The 13,756-nt window shown below is 42.9% G+C and overlaps 1 protein-coding gene across 1 annotated transcript; it reads left to right on the top strand.

Annotated features, from left to right (window-relative positions):
• The first annotated feature begins 306 nt into the window (after positions 1–306).
• Positions 307–12,528, top strand: ATP6AP2 (ATPase H+ transporting accessory protein 2). Its single transcript, XM_054291275.1, has 9 exons — positions 307–409; positions 3,045–3,175; positions 5,346–5,468; positions 7,296–7,391; positions 7,586–7,723; positions 8,034–8,087; positions 9,444–9,593; positions 10,564–10,680; positions 11,446–12,528. Exons 1-9 carry the CDS (start codon positions 331–333, stop codon positions 11,638–11,640), a joined length of 1,083 nt encoding a protein of 360 aa, XP_054147250.1. The 5' UTR covers positions 307–330; the 3' UTR covers positions 11,641–12,528.
• The last annotated feature ends 1,228 nt before the right edge of the window (positions 12,529–13,756 follow it).

Below are 13,756 nucleotides of genomic sequence, written 5' to 3'. Positions count from 1 at the left end.
CCTCGCGCTCTGATTGGCTGAGTCGGCTGCCAGTTGGCTCCGCCTCCTCGCTGCTCCCTCTGGGTTTACAGTGCGGGGAGGAAAATGGCGCAGGACCTCTCGCGATCTGATTGGCCAAGTGGGAACGCCACTCAAACAAAGACTCCTCCCCTGGGGGACAGCTGACTGCTCAGATCCGTGACAGGGACGGTGCTGCGCTGGCGATTGGTCAGCTCTGCTGAGTCCCGCCCACCCGCCCTGTGTACCGCTCGCCGATTGGCTGAGGCGGCTGTCCGTCAGGCGGCGGGCGGGGCGCTCGGCTGTCTGTCCGCGGCCCGGCAGCGGCGGCTGATGGCGGACATGGGGCGGCGCGGCGGGGCTGGCCGGGCCCTGGGGCTGGCAGCGCTGGTGGCAGCGGCCTGTGTGGCCGGTGGGTGAGCGGGGCCGGCCCGGCGCGGGGGAGCGCCGGGGGGAGCGGGCAGGGCTGCCTGGCTGCTGCAGGGGAGATTGCGGGAAAGGGGGCGGGCCGCGGTGCTGGGGAGGGGGAAGGTGAGGGGAGAAGGTGAGGGGGGCTCTCGGTGTCTGTGGTGCCAGGTTCAGACCCAGGGGTGGCAGCGAGGGCTGTCACTGTGCTGCAGCTCCCTGCCCCCATCCCTCATCCACCTCCAGAGACGGTGCTCGAACCCTTTTATCCTGTCCCTTTCAATCCTGGTTTATATTCAGTTATAAGTTTCTATAATTTTATTGTGTAAATTCGTTATTTAAAATTATTTTCATAATTATATCACAATATTATTCCATTAATTTAGATAATATATTGTATATTTTTACAATGCATATGTATAATTATGTGTAGTGTGTTACTTTATTAAATTAACTGATGCTGTGCACAAATAATATTAAAATCCAGTTCTATAAGCTGAGACAGAGGGATTCAGATCAGAGACCGGAAACATTTTTTCTTGCCAGGCTGAGCCAATGGAATAGGTTGCCCAGGGAGGTGATGGGGTCACCACCCCCAGAGGTGTTTAAGGGGCATCTGGGCCTGGCACTGGGGTCACAGTGGCACTGCTGGGTTCATGGTTGGACTTGATAGTCTTAAAGGTCTCTTCCAGCTCTGCTGATTCTGTGATAGACACACATAATTTTGTTATTTTGCATGAATTTTCACGTTTTGCTGAGCTGTTTCTGTGGTCACTGCAACCTCTCTATTGCCTGCTGTGAGTCAGGCTCCTGATGGCACTTCCAGGCCCTGTAAATACTTCCCACCCAATGTTCCTTAGCCTTCACAAAGGCTTTTGAGAACCTGAGGTACAGCTTTGGAAGGATAGGAATTAAGTTTACTATTCCATAGGCAGTTGGAGGAAATCTGCTGATGTACCCAACTTCAAATTTCGTTTTAATTGTTGTAATCTTGAACAACAATTTGGAATTTCCCTTCCAGTTGTGAGGGGTTAATGCCCAGATTCCATCCACCAGAGCAATCCTGCCCTGGGTGAGCCAGGTTGCCCTAAATGATGTGACTGGCTAACATCCTTGTGGAATCCTATGGATTTGTGGGCATTTTGTAAATTCTTACTTAAAGACATTGGTCTAGAAACATTTCTGCCCTTCAAAATGTGGGTTGATCCACCATTAAAATTGGTAGCAGACCCCCCAAGGAACACATCAATTGAAATAAATTCTTGAATCTGCTCCATGAATGTCACTTAGCTTGTCCCCTTTCCTTCCTTTTGTCCCCCTCCCCAGCCTGCACCTCAGACCTTTGTCCTGTGCTGTGTTTATCATAACATAGCTCAGATTTACTGTCAACATCTGTGTGCATGATCATGGGCCAGGCTTTGGAACAGCATCTTCAAGGTCACTTCAGTTAAATTAATATTAGGGAGATTTTTAATTGCACGACACATCAGTTTACTATTGCATTGTTTTTGTAAATGGCCTTTAGATTTGTAGATTCCCTGGAAAACTATTTTATATCACTGCTTGGATTGGTAACCGATTTTAAGTGGTCATTTGAATAAATACTTCTGTTTTCTTCAGACAGTTACCTTATTCATGTAATTTTGAGGTATGCAATCAGATTCATTGTATAATTAGAACTTGAGCATACAGGCCTGCAAACAATTATTAATCTGTTACTTGATTTTCTTGTATCAAATCAGTTTTCTGGTGGCAGCATACTCAGATTGCTCATTGGGGAGCATGTGCCTGAAATTTTGCATTGTTACTGCTTATGTACACCAAACAGGTTTCAAAATGTATTTAGATAAATGTTGGTGTACACAGTATTGCAGCTGTGCCTGAGTGACTTTAAGGCAGGAAGTCAGGTTGAAACAAGCCCTTCTCTTGTTTCTGTGGAGTCCCTTCTGACTTAGTTATGCAGTAAATTACTGTCACCATCAAACAGTTTAGAAATGTGCTTTTAGTCAACTTTGCTGTTCAGGTAATGGGGAGGAGAGTGAGGGGGATCCCAGAGCAGTGAAAACCCAGTGTTGCAGCTGTGGCTCCCCACAATCAGCTCAGCTCCAGCTGCATCCAAGGCAGACAAACCTCTCCTGGTGTCATGATGGGGAGGAGCAGAGCAGGGACACCAGAGCTGCTCTGCAGGAGCCAGGCTGTGCTGGCCCTGCCTGGTTTAAGCCAGCCCTGACAAATTCCACTGGCTGTGGGCTCAGTGGCTCTGGCTGCTGCCTGCCTGAACAGAGGGGTTGTGCCAAGCAGTCCTGGAAGCAGACAGAGCTGTGTTGGTGCTTTGTGAGCTTAACAGGGTTTTGGAGTCTGCCTGGCTCCATGGAGAGCTCACTTTACCAGCTCTGAGCTGTGAGGCTGCTTGTGGCTGTGCTGCTGTTGGAATAACTGTCCTGCTTTTGTCAACATGGGTCTGTTCACTCTCAGTCACTGCTGTACAGAAACCCCATTTTGTATTCCAGAGCATTGAACGATCAGTTCTCCTTGCTGCCTTTCCATAAACTGATAGGCACGGGAGGGAGGAAGAAGCAATGAAAGCTCAGCTATGTTTTCCCTGTTCCTGCAGGACTCTGACCTCTCTGTGTCTGTTCCAGGAGTGTGTGGGGCTGAGCTCAGCATCCTGCGCTCCCCTGCCTCGGTCGCGTTCCGCGATGGGAATTGGCCGATCCCGGGCGAGCGCATCCCGGACCTTGCTGCCCTCACCATGGGCTTTTCTGTGCAAGAGGTAAGTTCCAGGTCTTGACTGTGAAATGCCTCTATGCTACAGACCTGCTCCCTACAGACCTGCTCCTATCATGTGCTGGAATATATGAAATACTGCCCTGTTTGTCTTGAGGAAAGCATGACTGGACAGAGGTGGTTTCCAGGACAGAGCTGTGTGGGTCATGTGAGCAGCCAGAGACTGTGCTGGCTGGCTAATTTGAGTCACCAGCTGTAAAAGGAATCCTGCAGAGGCTGCTCCTCAGTTCCTCTGACCCCTAGCGCTGTGTGCTGTATTCCCCCATCCATGGTCACAAACTGAGCACCTGTGGGACCACAGCTCTCTGTAGGGCCCTGCTCCTGAGTAATCTCAAGACTGAGAATGGCTTGGCAAGGCAGGTTTTTTTGTCAGGTCAGCAAGCTGTCTGCTGAGCAGAGTTAGAACAAGTATGTTGGTTACTTAGGAAATAATCCAAAACCTTGGAAATGTGATTTGTGGTAGTGTTTCTCCACATTAAGTATTCAAATATAACTTTAGCAGTGTTTAAAGTGGGGCACATGAACAGGAGCACTTGGATTGATTCCATCTTGCCTACTGAATTTTTTTGCTGGTGTTCAGCAGGGATGAGTGGCTGTTGAAGCAGTAGATGAAAGTGTAATAGCCAGATATCTTTGGCAGTGTCTGTGTGCAGCCAGATACTGAAATCTGCAGCCTGAGGCATTCTCACAGTGCTGGTGAGGGCAGCCAGCTCTCATTTCTTCTATACGTCAGCTAGGGAAGAGGTCCGATAAGGCTGGTTTCAATGCAAGGCTGCTTAGCCTGTGTTTTGGAATTTGAAATACCTTCCTGTCAATTAGTTCGACTTTTTTTGGCATCAGACTAGTAACAAACTTGTATGAGTAGTATGACTAAGGAGTAAATGTTGATAATTTTATCAGGAAAAACCAATATATTGAATGGTATTGTGTGTGTTGCACATAAAGACACCCAGAAAAACAGTGGAGTTTGGCCTATTCTGTTCATTTGGCATCCTGGTCATCCAGGGATGTGTCATGGATATCATGGAAAAAGGTGTTCCAGTACTCACTCAGTGCTTTTGCCACAGCTTGGGATTCAGTTGTTGCTATGGGTCTGTAGTATCCTTTAGAAACCGTTCTGTTACTGTTAATTCAAATCCTAGGAGCAGGCAGGGGAGAAGTGTTTGATTATTCAGTTCAGCCCTGAACTGAGAGTTCCTCAAAGCTGTCCCTAAGGCAGAGGTCACTGTGTGGGCAGCTTCCAGCCCTGGGGACGGGAGCACTGCAAAGCCCAGGCACTTCTTCTGCAGCTCACATCAAAGTGTGCTCCAGGAACATAAACTGACACTGCAGCAAGGCCACTGGAGAGAATTTGGAATTCTTAGTGCATTACATTGGGAATTCTCAGAAAGAGTCATTCAATATTCTTCCCTTGTTAAAGGAAAACAAAACCAAACCCCATTTTTGTCCCTGATGATGCTTTAAAAGGTTTTTCCTTTGCTTCTATGAGGTGATACAAATCATAATGTTAATGACATTTAATTCTAAAATGGCTTTCAAAAAAAGGGGCAGTTATGTCATTTACACAGATGGGGAAATCTGTTTGCCTTTATTCCAGACAGATGAATTTGTATTTTGTGCCTGAATAAACCAGTCAGTAGCCTCCACTGTGCTCTTACTGATTTGTAATTGTAGTAAGCTACTAAGAAATCTTTTTATATTTCTGTGTAAATTTGTACATTTAAGTTTAGGTGCCTGTTGTGATTGACATGTCCCTTTCTTCCCCTTCCTTTCCACCCTCTTTCTTTCTTGTGCTGAAAATATAAAGATGTTAGTGGTTTTTTTAAGTTCAGCCTTCACTTACTAAATACAGACTGAAGTATTTATAATTTAATTATGGCAAATAACTCCTCATGTATCAATTATGTGTAATGTTTTCTTAGTGTAGCTTTGCTATGAAGTTACTGACAGCTTTTAAACTAACAATTCCTTTGTGATTGACTGGAGGCATTACTCAAAATGAAAGCAGTGTAGCATTAACTAACTTCCCCATGAAATTTCCAATAGGCTGTCCTGCACAGAGGCATTAACAGGAAAATAAGTTGTTTTGCTTTAGTAGTGGGAAGAACTCTCCTCTTTGCCTGTGAAATGTAACTGTTTTTGTTATTTTGTGCTAGGACCTCCCCTGGCCCGGGCTGGGCGTGGGTGATCTGTTTCACCGGCCCCAAGCCACCGTGCTGGTGACAGTGAAGGGCGTGGACAAGTTGCCTGTGAAAGGGTTTTCTTACCCCATTGAGAATGTGAGTATCCACCTCTGGAACTGTCACCTGGTTCCTGGGACTCCTGTGCTCTAGTGACAAGTACATGATGCTCTCTGTAGTCCCTTATGCTCACTCATTTCCTGCTTCACTGGAAGTTTGCACATCCCCATAACTGATGGATCAATAACCTAGTCAGGATTCTGTACAAGGCCCTTGAGACCAGCCAGGGCTTCCAGTTCAACAGCTCTGCTTGAAAGACAGCTCATTTTAATGTTTGTACCAATCCACTTCTTCCCACAGTAACTTAAGATTTTAAAATCAGAATTGCTAAGCTTCCTGCTTCAGCTGTGTGATAACATTTTATATGGAGTTGATTTTTTGATGTACTGTATTGCCCTGTAAGTGGTCTTTTGAGTTTTCCTCAAGTACTTGACTGTGAAACACAGCACTTAGAAACACATCCCATTATATTGTATCAAGAAGAAACCAACACACATTACATTTACCTATCACTGTCTATCTTTGCTAAGGCTTCTCAGGCTTCTTACAGCACCAGAGAATCCTTTAGGTTGGAAGGAGCTCTGGAGATTCTCATCCAGCCCCTGATCAAGCAGGACCAGCCAGAGCAGGCTGACAACACAGTGTTCAGTCAGGATCTGAGCATCTCCCCAAATGGAGGCTCCATGACCTCTGGGCTGCCTCTGCCAGTATTTGACCACCCTTGGAGTAAAAACCTTTGTTCTTGTGTTAAAATTTCCTGGATTTAAATCCATGCTGTTGCCTCTTCTGCCATAGGATACTTGTAGTGAATGGAAATGTGCCATTCTGTGTCTTTTTTTTTAATAAAACCCACAAGTAAGTGTATAAAAAAATGAACAGTTCTATTTGCTTGCCAGTAATGGCACTGTACTGTGCTAGCATTTTTTCTATTTTTAGTAGGTTTTTTATATGTGTCTTTTTTTGTTTCAGCAGTTGGTCTTTCTGCTGGTATATTTTCACCCATCAGTTTTTTGTGGTTTTTCATAACTTTCCATTTGCTGTGAGATTGTTTCCCTTTTGCATTGCTTCTATATTTGTTGGTCTTGTTTTACTGATAAACAAGGCTTTACTCTCAGCCTAAATAATCCTCTTAATTCACAGTCGTGGTCCCTTGGAGTTCTTCAGAGTATATTGTGTCTGCCACTTAAATAAAATGCCTGTTCATAGATACACAGGTCATGTTTTGTTTTGCACAGAGGTTCTTATTAATTATTATCACTTTGGAAATGTGCATCCCTTTACTCTTCTTTCTTTGTTGAGATCGGTAGTGCCGCGGCCACAATGTACAGTCACGAAGGGAGACGGGGCATCTGCACCAGTGACATGAGCCATTTATTCAGCACATCAGTCTCAGCACATTGTTAGACAATGGAGACAGGATGTTAACAGCTGGCTGATCCACAGGGAATGCCAAGGGGGTGTGACATTACAGCATAGCATAAAACTATCTCGGCTTAGATTTCAGCTAATCACACATAGAGCAACACATATTGACAAGAATTCTATCCAATCGTATGAAACACACGTGATGGTAGGTAAAACAAAGACTGGTTCATAAGAGACAAAGAACAGAGATCCATTCATACTAACTTTCTAAAGATATACATTAAATAACCTTGTTGCAATCCATAAGCCAGTTTTACGGAGGTCTGTTGTTACTTGTCACGTCTGCTCAACTGCTTAGAAAACTTTTTTGCTGTATGTGCAATGCTAACAAAACTTCTGCCTGAGGCCTGCATTTTTTAACCATTTTCTCAAAACCCTCTAACTTTATGAATCCCAGCAAGTAGCCCCTGTTTAACCCAAAAATCTGACTTTGTCTTCCAGGCAGTTCCTTTCAGTCTGGACAGTGTTGCAAATGCCATCCACACTCTGTTTTCTGAGGAGACCCCCGTGGTGCTGCAGCTGGCCCCCAGTGAGGAGGTGAGCATTGCTTCCCTCCTGCTTCCACGTGTCCCAGATGGGGAATCCTCTTTCCACTTGTGTGGCTGGAGCAAACCCAGTGGATCACATGAAACTGTGGCTGGAGATTGCAAGCCTGGTTGGTGGTTGGTGTGTGTGTGTGTGGAGGAGCAGACAGGACGCAGTGCTGGCAGTAACCGTGGCTGTTCCTGCAGAGGGTCTACATGGTGGGCAAGGCCAACGCCGTGTTCGAGGATCTCTCTGTCACCCTGCGCCAGCTGCGCAGCCGCCTCTTCCAGGACAGCTCCATCCTCAGCTCCCTGCCCCTCAACTCCCTCAGCAGGAACAACGAGGTAAAGCACATCCAGCACTGGGAACCCCTATGGGGCTTCTTTTAAATAATATTCTTAGTTAGCTTGTGCTTTTCTCCTTTCTTGCTTTTTCTTCCCTCTTTCTTTGCCTAAGAGCCCACTCCTAATTTTTTCTAACTGAATTAACTGAGTTCAAACATTTTTTTCTAAGTAACTTTATTGAAAGAGTTATTTCCTTCTAGCATGTTCTGATGTTGTAGCAGACAACTGTTATAAAAGACTTGCAACAAAACAAGACTTCCCTAACTTGGGTTTCGTCAAAGGAAACACTTGTCTCTGCCTCTTCCCTCAGGTTGACTTGCTTTTTCTGTCAGAACTTCAAGTCCTACATGATATTGCAAGCCTGGTAAGGTGTTTTGAAACATTTTCACCTGTCTTGTGTCACAAACTTCAGAGATCTTTAAAATAGAGCAGCCATAGCCAGGATACTTGGCAACCAGGGATACATAATTCTGTTGTGTCATCAGCTGGTTCCATCAGCTTAAATAATGAATTCTCTTTGTACCAGCCCCATCAGTGCAATTGTGAATGAGAGCTTTAATCATCTGTAGTTTTCTTTTGTGTTGTGCTTGGTCAGAACAGGGGCAATTCTGAAATACTCAATGAAGAATCTGCTGGGGCTTTCTTTGGTGTCTAACTTGAGAAGTACAGTGGTAGTTCAGAACATGTTCTTTGTCATGTCCACCATTTTACTTCAAAATATCACTTTGTCTGAAAAGACTGGAGTGACTTTTGTGCCATGAGTAGTGATGGTGGTAGAAATGCTCCAGTGGAGGGGTGAGGATCTTTAATTCTGAGGATTTTTTTACTAAGAAGCTGATGTCTTGTTGCTGTGGTTTAGGGTTTGTTTTAGTGGGTCAGTGGTGTGTGGGTCTTTTTGTTTCATTTTGGTTTGGCTTTTTCTGTGTGTCCTTTAGGCTGCAGCTCTTAACTACTGAAGTGAAAGGAGGAATTGTGGAAAAACTCAAAAATTTATATTAGGTAAAGGGCTAGTGGAGAGAAATGGTGCTCTTGAGAAAATGAGGTAGAACAACTTGGTTTTGTTTTGCAGGCTAGAAATGCTGCAGTTTAAGTAGTTGGAAAGATGGGATTAAATTCCTTGTTTGCAGAGGCTGTTGTCTTGTGCAGGCAAATATCAGTGCTGCATCTTCTCACCTGCAGAAATGCAAGAATGTCACTACTGTCCTTTGAGATAATTTGGATTGTATTAGTTGGATTTTCTCAGTATTGGAAGATACTTCTCAAATAAATTACTTTTGTATGTGGACAACACAAGGTGGAAGTTGCAATCTACTGAGCTTTGCAAGGGCCAGTTTCAGACAAGGAAATGCTATTATCTAAGTCTTGTACTTATGTGGTTTTGTTTTCTCTGAGTTTTATTTTCATGGAAATTACAGAACAAAGATTCTGATGTCAATAAGTATTCTGCTTCTTTTTAGTACAGCTCTCTATTACGTGGATGTAACCTCATGTTAGGAACAGATGCTACATAATAATCATCTGCTTTCTTCTGTAGAATTAAAAAAAGAAACAATTATGGACAACTTCTAGTTAAATTGGCAAGAATTCCATTTCCTGATTATGGAATATGACTGTAAAAAGTGAGACAGGATTAGTCCAAGTAAATTGGCTTTGTGCAATGTGTTTTTAAAGTAACCTGTGTGTGAATTAATTTCTTTGTGCCCTCCATGTTGTGCCCAAGCTGTCTCGACACAAGCACTTGGCCAAAGATCACTCTCCAGACCTTTATTCCCTGGAGCTCTCTGGCTTGGAAGAGATTGGGAAACGATATGGGGAGGACTCTCAGCAGTACAAGGATGCTTCTCAAATTCTTGTAGACTCTTTGCAAAAGGTATATTGTCTGCCTAATGAACAAAACTCATGGTAATACTAAGAAAATAATTTTTATTTTAATTACAAAGAGGTAACTTCATTAGTGTTGGCTTGCCTAATACTTGTTTTTTTGTTTTGTTTTTAAAATGCTGTTGTTTAGTTATAAAATTGAATGTTACAATTTGCCTCTCTGGAAAGTGTTGGTGTGATTCTACAATGTGTTTAGATATTTTGAATAAAGGAGTAGGGGTTTTGCTTAAACAAACACCTTGCATTTGAAAGCAGCAGAATGTCTTACAAAAAGAGGCTCTTGAAAATATCTTTATCCCAAGATGCAGTGGTTAGTTTACCTTTGCCCACAAAGCTATATACATATAAATTTCCAAGACTTTACAATAACTGCTGACCATCCATCAATGTGCTCAAGAAAGAAATTCTTCAAAACCTCTTACATAATCATTAGTTAAATTGTTATTAAGATCAGTCACTTTTGAGAGCTTCCAAAGCGTGATGAAAAAATTCAAAACCATCAATTTGTTAAGCCAAGTACTTGTTTTCTCTAAGCATTGCTCTTTGGCCTCTTTGACCTTAAGCAAATATATTTAAATATTAGACATATTAGCATTTGATTAAAATATTCAGGTCTCAGTGGGAGTTTGAGAACCTGAATATTTTGTTGGAACTGACAGACACACAAATAGGAATGATGTGGGGATGGGCCTTTTGTAAAAGGAGTAGCAGATTAAGTTTCAGCCCAGAAAGCAGGCAGAAGCCACAGCCTGCTGAGCAGTGACTGGGGGTTAGAAAAGGCCTTATAAACCAGGGGAAGGCTGACACTTGGTGAAATTCTAAAATAGTGTAAACTTTTATAGCTTTCCATAATTATTCCTGAAGCTGATGTTTTTTGTTTTACTACATCTTGCTAACAAAACTCTGCTTAATTCCTGGCTACAGTCTAGGCTTCCAGTTAAAGCACTTTTCTTTTGCAGTTTGCAGATGAGATGTTTAATCTCTATGGTGGGAATGCAGTAGTAGAAGTGGTGACTGTGAAGGAGTTCAACTCTCCCCTCTCAAGGAAGACTCGCTCAATTCTCCAGGCTTCACAGGTAGCAGAGCCACATTTTTCTACATCTCATTTATTAAAAGTGATCCAAAGTGTATCAGTTCACCTGAGTGTAACCTTTTTCTAAGGACTAAATACTGACTAACTTAGGTGTGGGTACAGCTTACTTATTTGTCATTCAGTAACTTCACTTGAGGAGGCCTCTGGGGGTCATCCAGTCCAACCTACTGCTCAAAGCAGGACTAATTTAGGAGCTGGATCAAGTTGCTCAGGTTCTTGTCCAGCCAAGTTCTTGGAAAGTCCATCCCTGGAAGTCCCACAGCCTCTCTTGCATTAACCACTTTCATAGTGAAAACTCTTTCCCTTATGCCTTGTTAGAATTTGCCTTTCTGTGTTGTCTCCCCAGTGCAGGCAAGTCCTGCCTCCCAGCTGTGGGAAAACAACTTTTCCTTGGCTGGATTCCTTGATGCAGTGTCCTGTGTCATTCCAGAGGCTCTGCTGGCTCCTATTCCCCTTGTCCCCCAGGAGCTCCAGTCCCTCTCTGCAGCTGCTCAGTGCCCAGCCTGTGCTGTCACCTGGGTTGTTCTGCCCCAGGTTCAGGACTTTGGATTTCATTTTCCTGTCACTTTCTTCTTTTGGATTCCACTGATGCCACTCACATCATCACTTTTTTGCATTCTGTGCCCTTGCATCAGATTTGTCTAGACAAAAGTGCATCTCTCTTATTTAGCTTGTCAGACTTTGGATGGTGTCAAGATGTTTGGTGTGCAAGCTCACTTTAAATTAATAAATGTTTTCTTTATTGCAGAGTAAAAATGAAAATCCATACAACCTTGCCTATCCGTACAACTACGACTACTCTGTAATCTTCAACATTGTGCTGTGGATGATGATAGGTCTTGCTTTAGCTGTGATAGTTATCTCCTACAACCTCTGGAACATGGATCCTGGCTATGACAGCATAATTTACAGGATGACAAATCAGAAGATAAGAATGGATTGAGCTGCACCATATTTCAGCACAGGATGATGATGAAGAGCAAAGTCTCCTTTAGCCTGTGTGGAAAACAAATGTTCTGATATGGTTAATTGTGGGAGTTTTTTAAAGGTGTATTTATTTCTAAGTATTTTTTCCCTCTTTCAAGACTATTTTAAATGTTAGTAGTAGCACCAGATGGGATTTAAAAATTGAAATCTGCTTGTTTAAAAAAACCAAAACAGCACTCCCCAGAGTAATAGTTATTAAAGTGACATCATTCCATTTTTTTTATCTTGTAACATGAGTTTTTGAAATGCCCTGTACTGCCTCTGCCTGTGCAAACCAGATAAACTGAAATTATGATAGCAACATATTGTTTGAAACTTTTGCACTGGAAGATCAAAAATTATAGCTAAATTGTTGTGTTGTATATTATGAACCAGCTGTAAATGTTTGATGTAAATATTTGTAATGGTTATATGTAACTTCAGAGAGGATAGTAAATATTCTTCAGTAAAATACTAAATATAGAAGTACTTCTATCAGCCTAGGACTCTAGTAGCATAAATGCATTTTGATCTCTCATGCTGATGCCTCAGAGCTGAGCTGTACACTGAAGGATCCTTTCCCCAGGACTTCAGTGGTTGGGAGGTGGCTAACACTGGTGTGGCTGCCCTGTGCTGTGCAGTCTGCAAATCCTGAAGCAGCACCAGTCTGGTCATGGTGTAATGTCACAGTTGAGAGTTCCTGTTATGATGCTTCATGTTCCTTCCATTTGTGTTGATGTTATTATTAAAAAAAAAAAAATCAGTTCTTTTTGATGATAAGAGTGGACCAACACTTGATTTAAGTATACCTGGATTATAGTCCTGCTTCAACCATTCAATAAAACAAAGAACAGTTGTTCTGGAATGCATTTATTCCTTGTGGCTTTGTAGGTGGGGATACTTCTGTTTAGGATTTGTCCAGCTGACCCGGGCAGGTGTGGCAGCATCCGATGTGTGACACTGGCCCTAAGGCTGCAGCAGTTTAGTTCAAACTGTCCTTCAAAAGAAAAATAGTCTTGTGTGAATTTTCCTAAACCAGATGGTGAGTGTAGTTTAAATAAGTAGTTCATCTCTGGCTTGAGTCTTTTTTCTAACTACTTCTTCCTTAGAAATTCATTTGCTCTTTTGGTAAAAGGAGATCTTCCAGACTTACAGCAGCATGAATGGAAACTACTTTTTTATCATCTTGCTCTCTAATGTGCTGAACTTTCCCTGCCTTTAGGAGATAATTGTTCCACTTCCAGAAAAGATGTTCTCACTGAATCAGTCTCATTTACTGGGAATGTCTGAATAGGGGGTGTTGAAATTGTTCATGTCTTGGAGATCCTGGACAGTGATTCATGTTGAAATGAGCAAATTGCAGGTTTACCTGAGTCCAAGAAATCCCGTTCAGTCTATGTTGCAATCACTTGAAATTACCTTTAATGGCATTTCAAGTTAATCTGGATGATTGATACCAGTAGATGGAAAGGAAGAGTTGCACTGGCAGTTCCTCTGACAGGAATGTAATTACTGAACATGCTGTAATGCACCGTGACAGAGCAGGCAAGGGAAGGCTCTCAGCCAGGTGTGAGAAGTGGGACACATGATTATGTCAATGATTATGATTAGATTTATTGCTAATACAGAATCTAAATATTCCCAGTGCAGTATCTAAATAACAATTCTGTCATCTCTAACAGTGGATTCAGAGGTTTGATCAGATTAGCAGTCCACTTCAGATACTGGTACAGAGTTTTACAGGAGCTGGTTGTTTAAGGGACTGTGTAATTAATGGTAAGTATTTAACAGTTGTATTTTAGTCAGTGTGAAGTTGGCAGTGTAGAATTTGTTTAAATGCGGGACCTGCCATTGAGATGGTCTCTGCATGTCAGCTCTCTCCCAGCTGCTGCTGTAGGCTCCAATTTTACTTTTTAAAGCTGGTCTTAGACTACTTTGAAGGGAAAATTGCAATTCCCACTTCTCCTGTTAGTACCACTTTTGTTCTTTCTCATGGCTGTAGGCCTCCAGCTGGTACTAAAGGTGATTTTGAGCACTGTCATGTGTGCTGTGTCTTAAATACCAAATGCTTTGTGCAGCACAGGCTGCATTTT

The sequence above is a fragment of the Melozone crissalis genome, unplaced genomic scaffold (assembly GCF_028551555.1).
Source record: "Melozone crissalis strain CALT ecotype California unplaced genomic scaffold, PUWL_Pcris_2 ptg000090l_1, whole genome shotgun sequence".
Lineage (NCBI taxonomy): Eukaryota > Metazoa > Chordata > Aves > Passeriformes > Passerellidae > Melozone > Melozone crissalis.
Note: the sequence above shows the minus strand (reverse complement) of the source record. Positions and strands in the feature narration are given on the sequence as shown.

Coding starts and splice junctions, on each gene's coding strand:
- ATP6AP2 (XM_054291275.1), top strand. CDS start 331: ATGGCGGACATGGGGCGGCGCGGCGGGGCTGGCCGGGCCCTGGGGCTG. Junction 410..3,044: donor GGCAGCGGCCTGTGTGGCCG/GTGGGTGAGCGG, acceptor TGTCTGTTCCAG/GAGTGTGTGGGGCTGAGCTC. Junction 8,088..9,443: donor TACATGATATTGCAAGCCTG/GTAAGGTGTTTT, acceptor GTTGTGCCCAAG/CTGTCTCGACACAAGCACTT.